The 23,379-nt window shown below is 36.8% G+C and overlaps 1 protein-coding gene across 2 annotated transcripts in view; it reads right to left on the reverse strand.

Moving 5' to 3' along the window:
* The window catches only part of LOC118202947 (uncharacterized), a 45,245-nt gene extending 24,293 nt beyond the window's left edge, over positions 1 to 20,952 (reverse strand). Inside the window, exons 1-2 of one of the 2 annotated variants that reach the window (XM_085806823.1) lie at positions 20,832 to 20,952; positions 3,463 to 3,806 (exon numbers count right to left, since the gene is read on the reverse strand). In XM_085806823.1, coding sequence (XP_085662949.1) covers positions 3,463 to 3,806; positions 20,832 to 20,886 — 399 coding nt within the window. In that variant the 5' untranslated portion in view covers positions 20,887 to 20,952. Of the gene's footprint in view, positions 1 to 3,462; positions 3,807 to 8,667; positions 8,864 to 20,831 lie in introns of those variants that run through there. The other variant, XM_085806822.1, reaches the window with a different exon arrangement.
* Between the last annotated feature and the right edge of the window lie 2,427 nt (positions 20,953 to 23,379).

A 23,379-nucleotide genomic window follows, 5' to 3' on the forward strand; every position in this document is an offset into this window, starting at 1 on the left:
ATTTTCGCGGTCGTGAAAAGTTTCCCCAAGACCAAGCCCATTCAGAAAGCGAAGACCTATGCTGAAAGAGTTATGGTGAATAAATCACACTCGCAGGCACTCTCAAGCGGGATGGCTCCCGAATCCATCTCTGAAGCCAAACAGGTATTAAGTGTTCGTTTCCTTCATAAATGCGTCAGGAATTCCTCTTCTCTTCAAGCAACTAACTAGTGACAAAAATAATCAACCTCAAGAATTCGCAATTAACTCCACTCTTAATGGATAACGTCCGTATAGCTGCTCCCATCAGACGTACATTTACCGCCCGGATAATATTGCACATTCGGATATCCTGGATATTTTATTATCCACCACTACTATCCCTGTGGTGACTGAAGTTCCTCACGAGCTTAGCTCGGACCATCTTCCCGTTATAGCTATACTTGGGATTTCTAAAAACTGTGTCAATAATACTCGTACTGTGACGGATTGGACTTTATTCCAAAATCTGATGAAAGACAGAGTATTGAACTTTACTAGCTTACGCAGTGAGAAATGTATTGACTCTGATACCCGTACCCTGACAAATACTATACAGAACTCTGTCATTCATGCAAGTTAAAGCCTCCCGAACAAGGATAACCTCTTTAGACTTCCTAGACATATCCTGCTCCTTATTAAACAGAGAAACAGGCTATGGAAAGTCTACCACCTCCAGATCCAGCTATCAAAAGGGACATTAACCGGCTAAACAGCGAAATTAGAAAATAAATCATGCAACCGTTTCCTGATTTTTTAATAACATAATTGCAACTTCAAACCAGGAGAAAGCAGATATTTTCGTTAAATACTTAGAACTGCAGTTCACTCCTAACAGCTGGCCAATGAACGAAAACTCGGAACTTAGAATTTTTCTATACGTCCGCGATTGGCTAAATTCCCCTAGTGCAAACAACGCCATCAAATTGGCTACGCCCACAGAAGTAAAGACTCATGTAAAACATTTACGACCTTAAAAGGCTCCTGGAAAAGACGGCATCACAAATACGGCAATTAAATATCTTCCTAATAATATTATCTGCAAATTAACCAGTATCCTGAACGCATGTCTTGTATCTGCCTATTTCCCAGACAAGTGGAAATTCGCTAAAATGATCATGATAGCCAAACCGGGCAAAGATCACACAAATCCAAACGGATATCGCCCGATACATTTACTCTCGGGATTTGGTAAGATCTTCGAAAGAATTCTTCTTGACAGAATGAAAATATATCTCAACCTACTCTCACCCGAATAATTTGGATTTCGGGCAAATTTGTCAATGACGAAGCAACTTGTAAGGCTCCCATAGTTTGCAAAAGCAGCCCCTGCATTGTAAATAAACAGTTGCGATTCTCATGTTAGACGTGGCGAAACTTTCGACCGCGTATGGCATAAGGGTCTTATCTACAAACCCATCCAGATGAAATCTGAAAGGGAACTCGTACTCATACTCTTCTCCTTCTTAACAAACCGGATATTCACAGTTTCTGTTAACCCAGCAAGCTCCTACGAAGGTAATATACATAGTGGCATTCCACAGGGATCAGTGATCGGTTCGATCCTTTTCCTCTTCTATGTTGCCGACTTTTCTCAGCTTCACGGCAGCTTCTAGCGTGTTATGCGGACGATACTTCCCCGGCAGTACTGTCTGCAAATGTAAATCACGCAATTAAGAGGCTTCAAGACAAAATCTCACTCATAGGGGATTGGTGCAGAAATTGGAAAGTCCAAATCAACCCTGAAAAATCACTACTTCTTATCATAAGTCGAAAGAAACGACACATTCGAGTCAAGAAGGATCGGGTCCTTTTCAACGAAGCAGTTCCTATAGTCCCACATGCAAAACATCTGGGTGTTATACTAAACGACAGACTCACATGGACAACGCGCATCACCCATATCCGCAAGAAAGCAACTGCAGTGATGAAATCCCTCTACCCGATCTTCGGCAAATACTCTAGATTGGATTTATTTAAGAAAAGACTCATTTATCTCTCCACGATTCGCCCCATCATAACCTATGCTGCTCCAGCCTGGGTCGCCGCCACGGATTCACACCTAAATAAATTGCAAATCTTGTAAAATAAATATTTACGGATTATGACAAACGACCATTACTATGTAAGAAATAAACGCCTCCACCAAGACCTCAAGATTGACAAGATCAAGGACTATTTACAAAAACTAAAGGAGAAGTTCTACAAAAGTGCAGAAGAATGTGATCATCTCACTGCATTCAATTTATTTCATGACGAGATATTAACGGAAGACAAACACCTTTGACTTTTTGCGGCAGTTATGCTAAGTAGAAACCAAGTCTTCCCCACCTAGCTCTGATAATTTCGATTGTGAATGCTCATTAGCAGTAATGAACTGTTTGCTACTTTTCAAGTAGCATCTCTATGCATGGGTCACAACCCGGGAGGATAACCCTCTCACTTGACTATCACATGATTATGGACTCCTGACTACGTACCCCATCTTATCGCTTACACATTTTGACGGCATGTAAATAGCGTATATATTGTATATAGCATCAAGGACTTGATTACTTTTCTTATATTTTTTATTGTTTTTTCCTATGTAATTTTGTGCAAAGCCTGTATTCTCAGTTACTTGCCTGGAACTATCCGAGCCAGTCAGATGTCCTCAAATTTCTCAGTGACAATTGGTCACTCTCTCTGCACCTGCAAAGCCGTCGTCTGGACTCCCAGTCATGCATTTCATCCCCTGATGTGCTCTAAGAAGCGTCTACCTTATGACAGCCGGAATACAGTTGGCATTGCAGTCAGCTATTCGCGGCTCATAGCGGAACTTGGAAAATCCGGGGTAACCGGTACATCGTTTCCGTAGCTAGGCAGGACTTCGCTTTCAGCGAAGCTCTTTTTTCTAGGAATCCTCCAATTTAAACCAGTGCTACCAGAATCTCGTTTCTCAGAAAAGCAGGGACCGTCGCTAGACGTGAAAACCTCTTAAAATTCAAATCTCTCATCTCATAGATTGTCAAAGCTAATTTGCATTCTAGTGAGAAATACGGAAAGAAATAGTACAGATCAAAATCATAATAACGGTTAATTAATATCTTACAATCGTAACAACAGATGGCTTACTAGTGCCACTAATTTCGGTACTTTGCGTGCATAATCGGGTCGGAAGGAAATAGAAATGATCCCCAGGATTTCATTAGCTATTAGTTATTAGAAGCTATTAAGCTATTAGAAGGGCTGCAATCGACCCATAGGCTAGCTTTTGTCCACCTCTATTGTATGGCATTTTCTCCCTCCTTACCGCGTGCTTTCATGGTGTAAATGGAAGCATGTCCGCTTAGTACGTAATCGTGAAGTCCAGAGCTCGATTCCCGAGATGGCGCTGCACATTTTTCACATCTCCTGCATCAAAAATCTCTACATCAAAATAACTAGTGGTCTCTACAAGCTTACCTCGGTAAAACGCACTCGAGCTCCGTACTGAATAAGCATGAGAATAAGATCCGTATATCCTTTTTCAGCACATATATGGAGAGGCGTAAAACCTACTTCATCCATGACATTAGGATCGGCTCCAAGTTCGAGTAATAAGTGCAGCAGTTCTGGATCATTCTGATAGGCTGCGTAGTGTAAGAGTCTGAGACCTTTGGTTATAGGATCATTAATCTGTGATATTAGATCTTCTTCCTGCATGACATCATAGACATAATCAGAGGTTGCTCTGTGAATAATGTAGTCCGCAAGTCGGCGCATCGGTCTCTTCGAACGTTGATCTTTCTGCAGCGATTCGAGAACGTCTGCAAAAAGGAGAAGAGAAAAGAGATATAAAAAATTAATTATTTAAATGGGCGTGAAATTTTGTTTTCTATTTTGCATATTGAGGATATAAAGAGATTCAGTCTAAAATCTGGAAAGGTCGTATTAAGGACTATTCGAAAAATAAATGCATTCGAAAAATAAATGCAATTAATTTCATATGTTAAATATAAGTATGTAATTAATATTTTGATAGTAAACTAACGATTACTTTAGAGACTTTAATAATAAACTGCAACTTTAATTATAAACTAATTAAAATTATTAACGAACATGTATGCTATTTAAAATTCCTTCGAGACCTTTGTGCAAAAAATTGTCTCAATAACCTAAAACGAAATCCGGTCCTCAAATACAAGTGACCAAGGAAGATAACGAATGTGGAACTCATTTTTACAATCATGTAAAAACAAACAAATAAAAAATTGGATTCATTTTCTGATAAGAGATATGGTATATTTACTTGTTTGAAATTATGGGTAGCTATTTCACTAATAGAATTTTCGAAGGAAAACTTTAGTTGTGCTTTTAAGAAACTTAGATTACTCACATAGGGAAACACGCGGAGGAGGTATATTTCTAAAAGGACGGGTATTTTCATGAAGGATTTTCTACGAAAATTGGCTCATATTTAAGCGAAACAAAAGCACGAAACAAATGCAACGAAACAAAAGTACGAAAATTCCTTGCTACATTGTACATTCAAGCAATTGGTTGGTTTTTTAAATGGCACAAAACCTCGAGGGTTATTATGCGCCAGACAAATGATGAGTAAAATTCAAGATGCTAATTCCAGAGGAGGATTCAGTATTTCTCAGCTTTAATAGGCTGTCCAGTGGAAGCGCCAAATAAAGAGAATGTCTATACGAGTAGTTACCCGGAGCTCTAGGCTAAAGAGAGGAGAGAGTGTATCAGAAAATTAATTTAAATGAACTGTTTGCCTGATGCTATTACTACCCTAAATCTCACAAGAGAAGCCTTCTAACCGAGATGCTAAAATATCTTCATCCGGTTCTGGTAGACCGTTAATAGAAAATGTTTTTAGCTGGCGCTAATATTTGATTAAATGTTTCTGATATGGCCCAATATTCAATTTTACCAGAACACGTATAAAAGTATATTTTCTCTCTTTTCAAACAAATTTTTTAGCGGCCAATCAAAGTTATATGCTAAAATAAAGGATCGTACGCATTGAACGTGCTAATTTTGTTAACATGGCCAGTGCAATCATATAAAATAGCGAACGTATTAATGTTCATTAAGATGTCGACCTGTCAGTTACACGAACTGAAAATTAACAGTAGAATGATATTCAATAATCTATTATCAATATAATCAACGTGCGTTATGTTTTTGCTATATTTTGGCATCTTAAAGGTAACTTAAGGTATTTTTTATTCTTTACACATAACATAAACATTTTCCTAAAATCTATATTTTTGGACTCCAGTAGCTTGGAATTTTATAAAACAACTTCATTATCAAAATCGCTGTTGCAAGCAATCGAAAAATGACCAAGATACGATTTTCGCTTAAATGCCACTAAATATACAAATTGCTATTACCCATCAAACAATGAATGTTTATTTTATGCGGAAGTGTTCCCGCTTTTCGATTTTTATGGAACTGTCGTGTGTGAAAGTCACTGTCAAGGTGACAAGCTCTGGATGTAAACAAGACACACAACCTCTGATGCTCACCTTTTCCTAGAGCAAAACTCAAATATCCTTCGGATATTCTAACCTAACATTTTGTTAATTATTTGAAGTACCTACTACCTTACTGATCCAACTTTTTTTCACATTGCTGGTCTATTTTCATTCATTTCATTTTCCTTCGCCAACTGATGGCGGCTAAGTGATAGCAGTACCAAACAGAAAAAAAATTACAGATTAAAAGCTCTGAAACTGTAGATATACAAATAGGTAAAAATATTTACAGATGAAATAGCTATCATTACGCATTGGCTAATATTACCAAGGCATTTTATTGATTCCTATCTAAACTCTCACGTTTTATCTTAACGTTCTAATCTTTTATCCTTTTATCTTTCTCTTTTTATCTTTTATCTAAGTATTAAATCGAAACTTTCACTTACCGGTAAATAAACCAGGTTAAATCAGACAATTCATCCTTAGGCTACAGAAAGGGTGATTTGCAAAGTAGGATAATTTCAGTTATACAGGCAGGAAGACGCGTTCAGTCAAAATTCTATAAACTGTTAGTCTACATAAATGGTGATCTGCAAGGTAGGGTGAATTCAATTAGACAGGCAGGAAGACTCGTTCAATCAAAATTCTGTAAACTGTAAGCCTGCAGAAATGTCCATTTGCAAGGCAGGGCAGATTCAATTAGACGGGTAGGAAGGCTAATTTAGTCAAAATTCTGTAAATTGCTAGTCTACAGAAATGGTAATTTGCAAGGTATGCAAGGTAGTGTAAATTCAATCAGACGGGCAGGAAGACTCGTTCAGTCAAAATTCTATACCCTAAGAAGATTTTCTTGTTTCTTTCTTTTTTTTTAATACCAAATTAACTTTTTGTTTCATCACACAAGAGCCGTTTTTCGAAAGTTTGGTTTGTTTTTTATGTGATTACGGCAAAGTTTCGAAGACTATATGCTTAAGAGGAGGGATGCCTTCGTGGAGGACTTTCTAGGGGAATCTGGCTCGTATACACGTTACACATGGAGAAAACCACGAAAACCCCCATGCAGCCAGCCGTTCAAACTCCGGCCCTAAGTATCAGTGTTCAGCGACTTTATCGCTCGGCCTCTGTGTGGCATTTTTCGAAAGAGAAAGAATCATAGGATAAATTAACTATGGCAGGTTAATTAAAACTAAACACTGCAGCTGCCAAACGATTTTTTTAAAGAGAATTTGCTGTTTATGTAAACACAGGAAAACGCACGCTATTATTAAGGTCAGGATTGGATACTCATCAGTGCTGAACGGCAATAATCGAACTGACGAATGTATCTTGTTTTTACAGCATACTGATGTTATCATTGTGTAAAGGGCCTTAAACACAACTATATGGTTTCTTTTACCAATTGATGCCATTGCTCTGTTAAACGTATCATTTGTCTCTTTTAATGTTCACAATTTATTACGTAATATACGGAAAAGTACATTATTACAAATCGTTAGAAAATCATTTTTTTAATTGAAAAAGGAGAGAAACTAGAAACTTCTAATTTCACTTACAGAATAAAAAGCATATAAGTAAACAAAAATTTTACTTTCTAAATACGACAGGAATACGTCAACAATTTTAATGCTTATTAAACAGGAAATATTAAAAAAATTATTTTTTTTCGAATAACGCAAACTTTCTTATTCCCTAGATATGCAACAATACATGCACATATTTATATTAAACACATATACAGGTACTATAGTAAAACATACGCAGTTGCATTTAATAAAAATAATTATTAAATGCAAGTGCGTATATAGTTGACTCTTGTATATCGCGGATTCGAACTGCTCAGCTACTTACGCTTGGACTTCAAAACACATTTTTGGAGTTTACGATAGTTTCAAAAATTTTAGCAGAAGAATAACCAAGAAAACGTTGAGTGTGTGATAAATGCATAAAATATATGTAAATAATAGTTAATTTTGACGTTCATTACAATAAAATACACTTACAAAACTTTTCACTTTTTATAGTTAGCTTTAGTAATAAGTTTAGCACATACATATTGTTTTAAGTTGTGTAACGTAATACTGCCTCATTCACCTGCCAGATGTCGGAGATAAGCTTAGCTATTGATAAATACACAATATTCTAAACATTATTTTTACTTCCTCTAACGTTTTCATCATCTCTAATTTACTTGATTTAAAAAATACGATATTTATTACAAATAACCCACGACTGTTTATCTAATCGGTAATTAAGTTTTGTACGTAATTAAGTTTTGGGTTAAGTTGAACACAGATTTTCGACAACGCGATGAATCTGCGCCCCTAAAGTCTAGTCTCAGCAAGGGCACATGTAATCCATATGTATGCGCATATCACGATGTTAAATTAAAAAATAATGCCTTTAAAGATAACATTTAAATTTAAAAATAAAACAAAAAAAATCTGAAAACTTTCAGATTTTATATTACACCCACAGAGGCCTTTTTTTTTTTTTTTTTAAATATTTTTTATTTACACATACATACACGTTTCGAGAGCATTTCGGCTAACCTCCCTTTGGGCTAAAAATATTTAAAAACAGCATATCTTTAGAATTAACGATAGACGCTGAAGAGAAAAATATTTTATTCCATATAGTGTGTTGCCACTGCTACCTTTGAAATCGTTGGGTTTCTTAATAAAAAATTCGTTAAGGTTTAAAAAAAAAAAAAAAAAAAAAAAAAAAAAAAAAGATAATAAAACAAATTCAGAATGCAAGATTCGGTCTTCCATGTACCCATATTCGGGTGGGGGGCTACGTTATTCAAAATTTGATGGCCCTAGGAGTCATTTTTTTCTCACAATGTGAGAAACATACATATGTTCATGCAGATGCTTCATTATTTAATTTCTCTAAATATAATACAGGGCGATGATATTTGGTGGCAACAATTTGAAAAGTGATACAGCCGTTTCGTCACAAAATGCCGTTTCGTGAGTAATAGGCTTTCTAGGCTAACGCCGATTTGGGGTAATAAAACAAATGATGAGACAGAGTAACAACTTGAACACCAAGAAAAAGTCTAAATGCAAAAGTCTTTACCACCCCAAAATATTTGCTAGGCAGTAATTTTTTTTTTTTTTTTCATTATGTTAATGAATTTCTGATTTGGTTATATCTGGCATTACTCAGAGTAAATATAAACACTTACCCATAGCGACAGGCGATTGAAGAGGTGGAAATTCGAAGAAAAGCTCGATTTCCCATTTTCGCATAGGAACACTTATTGTTGCATCCATCAAGACCTTCGCTTTCCTTATGCATCAAGAATTTGCTAAGCATCCATACGTAAATAAGAAGCATACACTTTCTTCAACTAAATCCGTTTGCGGCTTTGGCAGTTTTTAAACTTCCTTGGCTAGACGCTTGGAGTAGATGGAGCGCACGTGGGCTTATTTTTAGAAAAGCTGTTATGCACAGAGATAGGAGGCTCCAAAATACTTTTATTTATCTAACGTGGCGACTACGCAGAAGAGGTCAATTACACGCGTGTAAGTAGCAAGTTTACATGCAGAACACTTGAACTTGTGACTTGATATTCCAACGAAAATTGGAATTTTCAAATATAAAGCAGTGGATGCGGAATTAGAAGCTTTTGAAGCTGATTTCTTAACGGAATTATTAATGCAATGGAACTACAAAGGGAGCAATGAGCGATTGAACGATTTTCATTTTTTGTGTTTTGTTTTAAACATTTGTAATATATTTGCAGTTATAATCCTAGATATAGAAAAAGAGAGAAAATTCATTTTACACAGAAAATAAAGCTACATTTAAAATATTTTCTTCCAGAATATAAACATCAATTATTTCCCGAATATGATAAGTTTAATTCAGCAGTGCATATGTATTTCATGGAAGGTACAGATTGTTAGCAATATTAATATAATATTAGGACAAATAATTGATGATAATACGTGTCGTTTTCATTTGCATGAAATACTTAATTAATTGTATTCAATTTTAATTCTGTTTAGGTTTATATTGTTAAGAATTTTGCACATAGATAGATAATTCTAGTGAAATTATATATGATTTTTTTTGTATAATATAACATGATAATCTAAAAAGACGATACTCTGCCGAAAAAATAAGAATATAGGGGTAGAAATTCTATTTAACATTGAGTAAATGGTTATCTCACTAAATTGGAGAGATATCGTCAAGCAAGTAAAGATTTTAGAGACTTTTTGGCGAGAAATCGCCAAAGGTTGCCAAAATTGGCGGCTATTTAGCGAGATTTTGGTCCGCTCCGTGTATCACCCTAATTGGTATTGTAATTAAATGAATATCACCGTATTAGGTGAGTGAAGAAGACCACTGACCTGGCCTTAACAACACATAGTGTTTAATCTTCCTGGCAGAAACCATCTACTCTCTACTCCACCCAGCTCCACGAACGCTGCCGAGTAGATTGCTTAGAGCCTCACAAAGTTTACAAGTAAATTTGAATGTTGTTGTACGGGAAAAGAGTAGCCTGTCAGGGACTACTTAAAATTAAGCAAAAACGCAATCGAAAGATTAAGAATCGCTGTTAGAATAGGAATTTGTGTTAGATAGAGAATGGAAGGGAGGACTCTGCCTGAAAAATGAACTGCCCTGGACTGTCTGGACTTGCCAAATGTCTACATGAGGATTCTAATCTTGTCACAACTGTTATATATTCAGTGTGCTGTTTGTAATATCGTCAGTCTTGCATGAAGGAAAGGCGTAACGTATTAAATTATTGTAAACTAAAAAAAGTAACTAAAAAAACTAAGAAAAACTTTAAAAAAGTACATTAAACTAAAAAATAAAAATAAAGTAAACTTTTAAAAAAGGACATTAAAATTTAAAAAAATTTGTTTTGAATTTTTGAAAAATTTTGTGAAACCACACTGTTCAGCTGATAAAAGAGAGTATGTAGTCAGAATTAATCCGTTAAAGGAAATCTTTAAAAAAAGAAACAAAGGACCAAATTTTAAAATCTGTCTTTGGAAATCATTAATGCTTCATATTCTGAGAGTGAATGGCTACATATGTTTACAGATGGCTGTATGTTGGCTGACAGTATTAAAGCAGATGCTGGCATCTTTGGTAAGAATTTTTCATTTTACAGTCCAGTTGAAAGGAATAGGCCTGCTTTTGATGCTGAGATTTCGGCCACACGCATAGCCTTATCCCAACTCCAATTGCACCTTGAACATTTTTCAAAATTTCTTATACTCTCTGATTTTAAGGCTGCTCTTCTATCCATTTCTTCTTTTGCATCTGAGTAGCAAACCTTTTGGGATACTTGAAGCTGACCAGGGTAGTAGTTCAAGAATATTAATCGTTTGAGTCCGGCGAAGCGCTGCCACGCTTCGCTTGTCCCGTATGCCAAAAATACGGCGCAGCGCGATAGCGCTTCTCTTGTTTTGTATCGAGAATGCGAAGACGCTGCTGTTGGTTAGTATACTTTACGCAATTATTGAGAGCAGTTGTAGTGATATAAATAGCAGTTGTTTTATAGGAATTGGAAATTGTTTTCATTTTTTTACCAAGTGTTATACTGATAATTACGAAATAACCCATGTCAAGTTCTGATTCATTTGAAAGTGACTATATTATTAGAAGTGATAATGAAGAGTATAGTAATGACCTTGAAAGTGATAGTGGAAATGACACCATCACTCGTTCCAAGAGATTACAAGTTATTAGTGATAGCAGTGATGATGGTGAAGTAACTGCAAGTACCTCCGATGACGATATTATTGATGAGTTTTTACTCGTGGATCAATATTTTCAAACGAATCGAATACTTTTTCTCAAATACCTGGACCAAAGCATGCCCCACCTCCTAATGCGAAACCAATTGAATATTCGAATAATTTTTTTTCAATTTTCAATAATTTGTTTTTCAAGTATACTAACCAACAACAGCGTCTTCGCATTCTCGATGCAAAACAAGAGAAGCGCTATCGCGCTGCGCCGTAATTTTGGCATACGACAAGTGAAGCGCGATAGCGCTTCGCCGGACTCAAACGGTTAAAATCGATTGTTTAGAAGAAACAACTTTAAAAATCTGTGACCCTTTATATGTTCAAACTTCAACAAACTTCTCAAAACGGTTTTTATAAAGCGATTTACGAACTTCTGGAAAGACGTAGATTATTAATATAATCGGGATCAGATAGTAATGCTAAGTCGAAAACTCCTGTTGTCAGGTGCAAATGAATAGAGGACATGAGAAACAGCAACAGATAAGTGAAACATTGTTTTATTCATTAATAATTGCGATATTAAAAGAGGTGACAGACGCGACAGACAAACATAGATCCCCGACCCAAGTCCGACTTGCGGACCCATGCGGAATTTAGATATCTATGGTCCAGAGGACCTCGTCCTCGCGGGCGTAACCCCCGCATTCCCCGCCCGGCTTTATATAAAGCATAGGGCAGAATAAATCTTAGATATGAATTGAACTTAGTCAGTTTGCCTCCGGGCACCACTCCATCGGCTAAACTTACGTCGTAAAGTGCGCTCTGACCACTCTGTCTGTCTCCGTCAAGAGAACTGAATGGAGTCAAATCCCCGGGGACTTGGTCGACGATCTCCAATCTAGCTCCACCACAACCGAAGGGACAGACACGACAGTACCAGTACGGTCTCTGCCAAGCCTGAACCAGCCTAAGTACAATACTCGGGTTCTGGTCCTGTGAAGTCAAATTATATACCCCCGTGGTTGAGACTGCCTAGGTATAGACCCTAACCAGTACTTCCCAGGAATTCTCCTGAGTCAACCCCCGGGTGGGTTAAAGAGGTGACAGAAGGTATTTGAAATTTCAGCCAGCAGCTGCAACACAAGCCTGAAATCGGTGTCGCCTAGCACCACAGACGGTTTAAAAATTCTGGGCTTCTCTCGGATGGCCGCAATAGCATCGCAGATGCATACGATAAGATCCTCCTTACTGTCCACTAGTGTATTAAGCATCAGACCTTTCAAATGTTCTCAGAAAAATATCTGAGGATAGGTCCAGCGATCCTGCACATCAATGAAGAGGACCAACTATGTCCTCTTCTCTGTTGTCAAAATATCTTCTTTAAGTGCTCCAGAAAGTCGCAGCTGAAATGAATTAGAGCTTTATCATGCTTGAACCGAATATCATGGATGGAGGATTGCTGAATCTATTGGCCATCAGGAAATAGTCCCTCCAAATAAATTTTATAACCCCGTTCGTCCAAATGAGTGAGCAAGAGATATAAGCCTATTAAGTGGTCCCCAAAATACCAAACAGGACCAAACACTGACAGCAAACCGGTGTAGCGCAGCACATGTTCATGTAGTATGGGGCTTCTCCTTGCTAACATGCCAGTTATGTTTACTGAGTAACCTTCCCTGGTCAAATATGCCTCGTTTATGTATACCATAAAAGTCGGAAAAGGGGATCCGCCGTACTCTTCTGCTAATACTATTGAGTAAAAGCAATCTTCTGTGGATTATCACAAGGCTGCAGTAGTTGTACGCGCTGCTCATGGTATGCGTGCAGTTGGTGATTCGAGTTCGAGATCTTCCAGACGGTGATTTGTGGAAGATCGAAGCGAATATGTCACAAGCACTGTCTTCTAAATGACGAAGCACCATCTTTTCCATAGCAGGAGTCCGTGCCGTTCGTCTCCGATTCATGGCACATCTCTTAAAGAAACACGTTTCACATAATCTTTGATGAAGCCATGTTAAGGCTAGCGTCAAAGTTTATGTGAAACGGGTGCTTCGGAATGCGTCTCATCGTCTAGTGTTTCCAGTACAGGTCACAACGACTCGTCCATTTCAATAAATAGCCCTATATGCTAGATACGTATCTGCTAACTCCGAATATGTGAAACCTTCCATCTTGTTACCTCTATGGGATAGTGGTTAGTGTCACTGATTACAGTACCAAAGGACTTGGGTTCGAATCTCGAAGACAGCAAGGATGTTTGTAAGCGTACAGTGTATGCACGGCATTCAAAATACACGGTGACCCGAAATCCTCTGGAGAAGCTGATGGTAGGTGAAGAGGGGTAAGAGACTCTAAATCGCTCTCAGGATATTCCTCCATGGAATTCTCTCCGGGCAGAAGCTTGCAGTTAGCAAGGCCCGACGATACATAATATGTCTAGATATATGCACAGCCTTGCTTCAAGCTGTACTCGTACGGGGGATGGCCGAATGATTGTTTTCCTATGCAGATGTTTTATTAGTTCTGTAACAACTCTCTCTATCACTTACGATCACATTTCCAACCTTGAACAGACTCGCACTGACAGTAGGTGCAAAGTCGTGCGGCGCACGACGGAGCCGAGTCAAAAAGGCGCCGAGCAATCATTAAAATAAGCAGTTCGTTTCGCTGCCTATCTGAACAATAAAAAATCTTTTTTTTATTTGAAAACCCATCCGGGATCGACTCAGGTAAAACCTGGGAAGCTACTGATTAGGATCTGAACCTGGGCAGTCTCGGCCAGGGGTGTTTAAAATCAGTCTCCGCAGGACTGGAGTCATGGCCGTTTCAGGCTTGGGAGAGACCATATGGCGTTCTCGTCCGTTTCGCTGGTTGTGGTTGAGCTATGTAGTCAGATATTCATGGTTGTCCGGGGCGAAACATCCCCGTCGGTGAAGTTGGTGAATTCAGTGAGGCTTTAAACTGCTTGACGTTTCCAGTGGGCGCCTGGAGCCTCAAAGCTACATATTCATATCTTTCCTTGGTTTCCCCCTGGGCGCGCCTAAAGCCGACATCTGTATACCATGACGTAGTGTTAGCAGGCCGGATTGGTGGTTACGTCTGTCTGACAGGATTTAAGTGACTTAAACTTCATGTTCTGCTGTCCGGGGTTGTGGCCACTGTTGATGGCAGATGCTTTTACCATCCCTTCAGAACGGGGACGTGGAATGTGAGTTGATGAGTAGCTCGTCTACTCGACCGATAGGATAACGGCTCCTTGGATCGCCTCTAGGGGTTGGGGCATTTAACTGTGTTAAGGCACCCTCGAGATTGCCAGATCTGAGAGCCCCTTCCTCCTAGCACACTGTCTTATTTCACCGAAAGTTATAACCAGGGCAGGAGTTCGTCTCTGGTGGTGTCTCTGGTTCGTCTCTGGTAGTCTTATTTGAACGTGAAAATACGTGATGCCGATGCGTATGTAAGGGTAGACGCATTCGACAAATTCCTTAATCCTTGTTTTGTGTCTACTGTTTCAATAGTAGTAATTTGTAGCAACATTTACCTTTTTTGTGATTGCTTGTTGTTATTGCTATTTTACATAAAAAAAAGGTAAATTCAGTAAATATTATGTTAAACTTAGGTTAACTTTTTAATTCGGAAAATCGACGAATTGAGCATAATTACTCGAAAACTGTTTACTTCTCATATTTGAACCATTGTCGTAATTTTGGCCGCGTAAATTACTAATATATAAACCATTTTCCTCTAAATCCTTTAATAAGAATGTTGTTCGTCCTTCACCGGTCGTATCTGTTGTAACACCAAAGTGTTAAAACCTTTCTTCAATGCTCATGTCTGTATTTTCTAAATTAAGATACTTCATACAAATTAATATCTGCTCTTGATGGCTGGCATCAGGGGTACAATCAAGTAAAATAGAAAAATACTTTGCCTGTTTGACTTTACTTAAAATACTCGTAATTTGCTTTATATTATGCCCTAATAAGCTAATTGTTTCATTTTGAATTTTATATTCAAGATAATGAAGCATATTTTTTGAGTTTGAATCTTATTAATATATACAGACATTACAGGGGCAAATTTTGTGATTATTTCTATACACTTTAAAAAATTATTATTTCTTTCGAATAACTTGTTATTGGAACTAAGGAAGACTAAGTTTTGTTTAGCTTAAAACTGAAGGGCATAGATAATTCTTTCAATAACATCGCGCCAATGCTTAGTCTCTTTTATTTTTAATACATTTTGAAATTCCGAATCAACAGGTTTATTTTTTCGTAATCGTTCTAAGAAATCGGACCAAAGATGTAGAAATTAATTATATTTTTTTCATGAAGTTTTAAGTGCTCATTTAAGTGGTTCCATTCGTTAAATTCAGAACTACTCAGTTATGCGTTGCTGAAACTGTTAACAGTTTGCAACAAAAACAATAAATATAATTTTTTCAGCAGAATTTAGCAACCTTTTAACTCTTTCGTTGTTTGGCAAGATTCGACAAAAGTACATCTAAATAAATTTACGTCCGTTTTTGTCTTCTGGGAAACTCGAAACCAGGATATACAGGACGATTTTCTATTAAGGCTTGAACTTGGGATGGCAGTAATGGACTTGAGCATAATCTGGAATCATCACTAACAGGCAAATGCGTATCTACTGCAGAAAGTGTAGATTTTACTAGTATTTCTTCTGCTTTTTTCGACTAGCTGCATTGAAGTTAAAGGTCATTCCCGGGGGAAAACACTTTCTAACACTTACTGATTATTAGGTTCGTTTGGTAATTTCAATGGTAGCTGAGACGTTGATGAACAACTAGTGCTAATAGCGTCAGCTTGGGTTATTCCATGTGTTTTGGAAAAACTAAGTAATTTTAAAGTTATGGTTTATTAAGTCTTCCTCTCACTTTCCTTTTTTTCATTGCATTCTGATCCTCAAACAGTTTTTTCTGTTTTTCTTCCGACATCTGGGGAAAAGTGAAAACTGAAAAAGCGGAAGTAAAAATAAAAATTGAAAATAAATATTATAAGAACTATTGCGTAAAACACTCGAAATATTATAAGAACAATTGCGTAAAGATTTAATTATAAGAACTATTGCGTAAAGTCACTGTTTGAAATATTTTACCTTACTTCTGAAAAACTGAGTATATCTTAAAGCCTTGCTTGAAAAATATATGAACAATTAGATCATTACCAAATAATTCAAGGAGATGGTAGTATTCTTTTGTTTATCAAAGTAAATAAATCAAATTTAAAGTATGTATTTAAGACGTAATGAAATAACGGAACATTTTCCTTCGGTTTTCCATGCAGCTAAAAATCGGAAAACGGGCAATTTTTTATTTTAGAATACCTTATATATTTTTACTTCTTCAAATCTCGGATAGGTATATTTAAAATTCAGTGGTACTCCGTAAATATATTAACCCTTTCCTCTCGAAAGATAATAATTTTTAATTTAATAAACAAATGGTTCATGTACAAAAACATTTTTCGAGTAATTATGCTCAAATCGTCACTTTTCTGAATTAAAAACCTAACCTAAGTTTAACATAATATGTAACTACACTTACCTCTTTTATGTAGAAAATAACAATAACAACAATCAATCACCCCCAAAAAAATCACAAAAAAGATAAATGTTGCACATATTACTACGAATGCAACAGTAGACACAAAATAAGGACTAGGCGATTTTTCGATCGCGTCTACCCTTACAATACGCGTAGGCATCTGGTATTTTCATTCACATAATAGTTACAAGATCGGCTCAACTCATGCCAAAAACTGCAAAAGCATTAACTGATAAAAGTCAAAGCGATGTAAATAGCAATAGATCTTATGCATAAACTGCAGTTTTTTTAGAAAGGGCCTTGATTTCTTTTTTGACTGATACTTAGTTATAATTCTGAAAGTCATATATAAGTTGATCTGTCTGCAGTTTTTGCAAACTTTTGTAGGAAATGTCGCATCCGTTGAAACTCTAAGCTACATCATTGTCAACAACATAGCGGTGTGCAAAAAAAGAATGTTTGTTATATCAGCCCTAGAGGATTTTTTATTTCCTGTTGTAATCACCGTTTGAACCTAGTCGTATACTACGCTACGAACAACAATTTATTCAGTGCAAACTTATTAGATACTTGTCTAACCTATAGTCAGCCCAAGCTGGCGAAATTTCTCCTGGCAAGCAGTACAAGATACGCCTGTAGTTGGCAACAACCTCGAGCACCAGATGACAGAGTTATTCAGTTTAGTTTCGCCCCCAATTTTGATAGAGAGCATCTTGGGGGACGGGTCCGAGCATCTCCCACCTCTCTTTCCCTACCACCGACCTTTCGAGAGGACTTTTGCCTCGCATATTTGGAGTGCCCCCATGCCGCACGGGCACAATGCATTTACAAACATCCATGCCTTCTCCGAGATTTGAACCCGGGCCCTTCGGCACGGCAGTCAGCAACGCTAACCGCTATACCGGTTCGGAGGTTGTTTATAACATAAATATATGTATAACTCTTCAATAAATATGTTTGAGTGTGGGTTTTAACAAAGCACAAAATCTTTGCATATTTAGGCAAATTAAAAGATAAAATGTATTTTTTTGGTTTTTCACATTATTATGCTAATAATGCTTCATTTTAAATGTTAACCATAAGCAATGTCTCTTTAATATCGTCACTAAATAAAGGCGCTGGCTAAAAATTTGCATGACGGCGCCGATTAGGCTTGGCGCGGGCCTGACCTAGCATTACTATCTGATGCAGATTTGTCTTTAAATAAATACCCTACCCACCATAAAAGTATCTGCGAACGGTAGTGAATCCTCTTGTATATAATCTTTGAACATGATTGGAGCATTGCGTGATCCAAGAAGCATTATTTTAAGATGCCACAAATGTTATTCGATGGCAAATGCCGTATTTCCACCACCATTATGATCTATTATGATTGGTCAATGACCAAGCTTTTAATCAGGGGCGTAGCTAGAGGGGGGCATCTGTTCCCGGGCGCAGAATCCAAGGGGCGCCAAACTGATGTTACGACATTTTAGAATTAAATGTTTTCCATCCTTGGCAAGCAGGGTCGCGAAATCTTCAGTTGTCCCTGGGCGCTGAAAACCCTAGCTACGACTCTGCTTTTAATTTAGCATGGAAAATCATGTTTCCAAGATGCTATTAATTCTAGGAGAAGGATAGCTTCTCTTCTTTCCTGTGCCTTTAAGCTGTCTGCAGTCCGTGCAAAATATTACACTACTGCTGTTTTCCGAAGCAAAAGAGCAATAAATGCCCGTGGAACGACCGATGTTTTAATGATGCCTTTTGCATGCATATCTTGCAGCAGTTTTCTATTATCTCCTGTTTCTTGAGGAGAAAGCAGTTGAGGATGTTGCTAAATCAAAAGGTGACTCTCCATGTTGATTCATTGTCCGGCGATAATGCAAGAAAGAAAATTACAATTAGAAATGTAATTCCGAGGATAAAGATTGCTCTCAAATACTTACTAATATATTTTATCCAATTTTTTTCTTAGAGAATATACTAAACAAAAGAACAATCAGCCAGTTTAATATGCAAGAATGCTAGGGTCGAACAGGCCCCGAACATTTCTAAACTAGGCCACAGAAAACCCCTTTTTTCCTGAAAATGTTTCAGTAACCAAGGTTATCCTTTTTTTTAGTGATAAGACATTCAAACTTATAAAAACCTTTTATTGAGACTAAAACTATTTTCTTGACACTTTCAGATACATCCAGCATCCTCCCATCATCATTTCGGACTACGATTAATGTGTTTCTAAGAAATGTGCATCAATACTTGAGCTCAATGAGTTCTAATTCGTTGATTTTATTTATTTATTTATTTAGTAGTACTCAGTGTTTGAGCATGGAAGATATGGAAAATAAAATGAAACGTTTATAGTGATTGTTGATTGAAATTTCCTTTAATACGAGCATGAAACAGTAAGTCCAAATGAAGATGAAGATATACTTCATAAAATACAGTCGCTCTGCAATCGAGTTTTCGCAACTCCTTAATGATAAGGCTATGTTATTAACAACTACTGAATATAAGATTTTTCATACTGAGACGACTGCTCATTGTTTTCTTAGCAGTACGCGGGTTAAGGGTATTTTTAAAATATGAAACAAATTTTGGGTGAAGTGCTCTCATAATCCAGCCCTGTTACTGAAAATGGAGATGATTGAAGAACACGATCAGGTGGTAAAGGAGCGGTTTTCTGTGTACCGACACGCACCTTGTATCGTTTACACAAAAAGCACTTAATTAACGTGGATTTGACGAATTGGCATCCTTTTATGATCTAAAACTTTTCTCTAATCTCGGCTAAGGTAGCTTCGACATCAGCATGAAACAATTTGGTATGAGATTCTAAAATTACTAGCTCACTGTATCTATCTTTATAAGGTAACAGCCATGGGTGTTTTTCTTCGAAAGCAAGGTCTGAGAATTGAAGTCTGCCCTTTAAACGCAGAAGACCATGGGTATCCAATTCTGGGTTAAGTGAATAAATCGACGATGTCTTTTCTAAGCATTTTTCACTTGATAGATCTAGAATCTCTTTCGCAAAGTATTTTCGCTGTGTAACTTTCACCCAATAGAGCTCAGCTCGCGAAATCTCAACAGAGCTTAATGGACCTTTGACTTTCACTGAATTTCGTTTTATATTGTTTGTAAACCGCATAACATAAGCCGTAATTCGATACACCTTCAGCAGTCTGCTGAATCGCGTTTAACTCTAGTAATGCCGTCTTGAACAGAAACTTGAAGGGATGCTTGCATCCTTGCTTCGTTCTGTACGCTCACCTCTTCGATGTTGGTTAAATGCATAGTTAAATGCAGGTTCGTTATATGGTGCGTCGGTGGTTCAGTGGTAGAATGCTCGCCTGCCACGCGGGCGGCCCGGGTTCGTTTTCCGGCCGATGCACCATGTAACGAACCTGCATTTAACTATAGCGGCCCGAAGAGCCAACACAAAGCATCCGGTGGTTCAGTTTTCTAATGCTATTTATTATCCGTTATAGTTACATATTTACAAGTGTCCTATTGTTAGGCGGACTACCTTCACAGAAATCATATTGCCTAATCAAAACGATATTTCGTTTCTACTTACGTGCATTGCGCTACTGCCAAAGCAGTGCCCTCTACTTCTCTCTTTACGACAATGGCTTTCGGTCTCTCTCTCTTTTTACATGTATATATATCCATAATTCTTGAAAAATATAAAATTTGTAAAAATGTTCGAGGTTAATTAGAAGCAATCAGAATTTATACCAATGAAATAATTTAAATTTCTCTTTATAGATCATTTCCATATTGTAAGCATCCCTCAAACGTCAATTAAGAATTATAACAAAATGGTGCCTGCATAATTAATTTCTTTAAGTTTCAAAAGTTTGAATTTAAAAGGCAACAACATGCAAAATTCTAAATATACTGTCCTTATTTGTACATTTATCTAGTATAATGTTAATCATGCAGTATAAAGTCAAATAATGAGTACGACACGTAACGGCTCGATGTGACGAAAACTAACTTAACAAGGAATACGAGTATTTGCGTAATCTTTTCACAGACATTTTACTAGCAATTAATTCATATAAATATATACATTATTACCTGCTTCAATAGCTGATGGTGGACGGTAAGATGCTATAAGACCAGAAAAATCCATTATCTTCGTGTTCGAAAGGAACTGATAAGTGTGTATACACTGAAATCTAAATGTAGATCATATACAACATTTTGGCTCGCAATCAAAATACTTTGGCGTCAAAACAATTGCGGAAAGTCAAGTCACTCGCTAAAGGACACAAAACAGGCTTCAGCACATGTGCCGATGAACTTTGAATTATTGTAAATAAATGAATCTAATTCTAAATACACACAAACAAGAGCAAGATTGGTAAAAAATATTCAAATATAGAAATACCGAACAAGCAAGATTAAAAAAAATTAATGTGAGGGAATTGGACGTATAACATGAGCATCGTATCACAGTATATTTTCATATTAATGCTGCATTTGATTCACCTGAAGATCAATATTTTTCTTTGGTTTTGTATTGTTCTGTCTCGTTCTTCCGACATGTTTTTCCTCGCTTTTGTATTGTCATCTCGTCAGCAGTCGTTTTCAAATATGCACATAAAGATTACACATTATAACAGTAAACGAATTTTAACTTAACTAATTTTAACTTATGTAACATACTAGAAATATGTTTCTGGTCGCTCAGTATTAACTATATATTCAAATTTCGGAAGAACTGGCTTATTTAACTTAGACAAAGCATATTATGTATCTCAGCTGCTTTCGCAATTTTGATCGACTAATGCTCAGCAAATATCGGATGAATTTTATTTTGAATATTAAACTTGTAATTTGGCTGTACGATAATACTTTTTGCTTGATGTGTGTGATTTGCTTCCTTTTCTTATTTTATTAAATTTCAAGCTTAGTCAAATAAGAATGAGAATCACATATAGTCTTTTAAAAACGTTACACCGATACATGTGAGTGACATCGGACATCGTTAACGTTTGGTTGTGCTCTTGAAGAAACATGATTGCGTGCAAACCGTACTCTCTGGAGTTACATGAGAATTAATTATTTATATAAACATCAAACTTCTTAAAAGTACCCTCTACCTTCCGAAAAGGGCAATATTTAAATTAGTTCATGTCGCATGCAAAACGAAAATGCCAAATTCAGATATGAGGAAGGGTTTATTATTCTGTTCATTAACTTGACAGCCAAATTTATATGATAAGGGTTAGGTTAGGTTAATCGATTATAATAAAGCAACTCGAAGGCTATCTACCAATGCTGAGGGATGCCTTCATGGCGCACTCGTGGGGTTTCAGTTAGAAACAAAAGACTTTCTGAGAAAGGAAGGACGCCTGACGTCTAAGAAATGAAAGAAGTCCTCTAGAAACAAAGGACTTTCTAAGAAAAACTGGATTTCCCTTCAAAACCACAAAATCGCCTATGCAGCCAGGACACTGCATTATTATTATTATACAGTCCACGAACGGTCGAATATGCGGCCCACCAGCGGCCGAGCGGTAAAGTCGCTGAACACTGGTAGTTCGGTCTAAGGTTCGAATCCCGCGAACGGGCTGGCTGTATGGGCGTTTTCGTGGTTTTCCCCATGTGTAACGTGTATACGAGCCAGTTACCCTTAGAAAGTCCTCCACAAAGGCATCCCTCCTCTTAGGCAGATAGCGCTAGTATGCTTTGCCATAATTAAATACACATACACGGTCGAATATGCAGATCGCAGGACAATGGTAGTTCGATGCGGGTTAAAATTCCGCAGAACGGGCTAGTTAGAAGGGTGTTTTGTGGGTTTTCCCCATATGTAAAGTGAATTAGCATTTTAGTGCATTTATAGTGTAAAAATAATAGAACAGATGCAATCAATCAGCAAAAAATATTGAATTAAAAGGTATTAAATGTTATAGGCAGTAAAGAAAACTTGTGCATGAATACGTGAAGCAGTCAGCATGGTTCTATGCATGAAAGTTGAGACTTCACTCTAAAACTCCAGAATATATAAGTACGTTATTCAAAGTAACTAAGGCTCGAATCTAAATATTGCTTACATCGAAGACATTAGAAATATGCAAATATAAATGATATTAAAATTTATAAGGATATATCTTAGCAGGAAATTATAAAAGTTGAAAATGCGAATGAAGTTTATAATAGTACCTAAATGAAGTAAAATTATAGAATTTGTAATGGTAAAATTATTATAGAATGAGAAATCTATAGCACATATATTAAAATAGGATTGTAAAATATAAACTAAGGATTTCATTGAATAATCAGCAACAGCCGTTAAATCAAATGCTTAATATAAAAATATTGGACTGTCTAAGCAATAAAAAATCATGTAAAATTAAATGAAATAGTAAAATAATTATTCACAGTATGTTGGAAATTGCTAAAAAGGTAAAATTGAAAAAGTTAAAAATGATATTTAAAATTAAATAATGTATAGAATTTGAAGTATAGCTAGTATCAAACCCTGGCAGACTCAGGGCGAATTATCACTTGGTCTGATGTGATACAGACTTCAGAAAGTTTAATTACCTTTAAATCAGAACTTGAATATAAAGCGCACTTCTCGTGCTTGACGAAATCAGCCACCGCTTGTGACGAT

Source organism: Stegodyphus dumicola, chromosome 12 (assembly GCF_044657685.1).
Source record: "Stegodyphus dumicola isolate Sdum_Otavi_A_Nest chromosome 12, ASM4465768v1".
NCBI lineage: Eukaryota > Metazoa > Arthropoda > Arachnida > Araneae > Eresidae > Stegodyphus > Stegodyphus dumicola.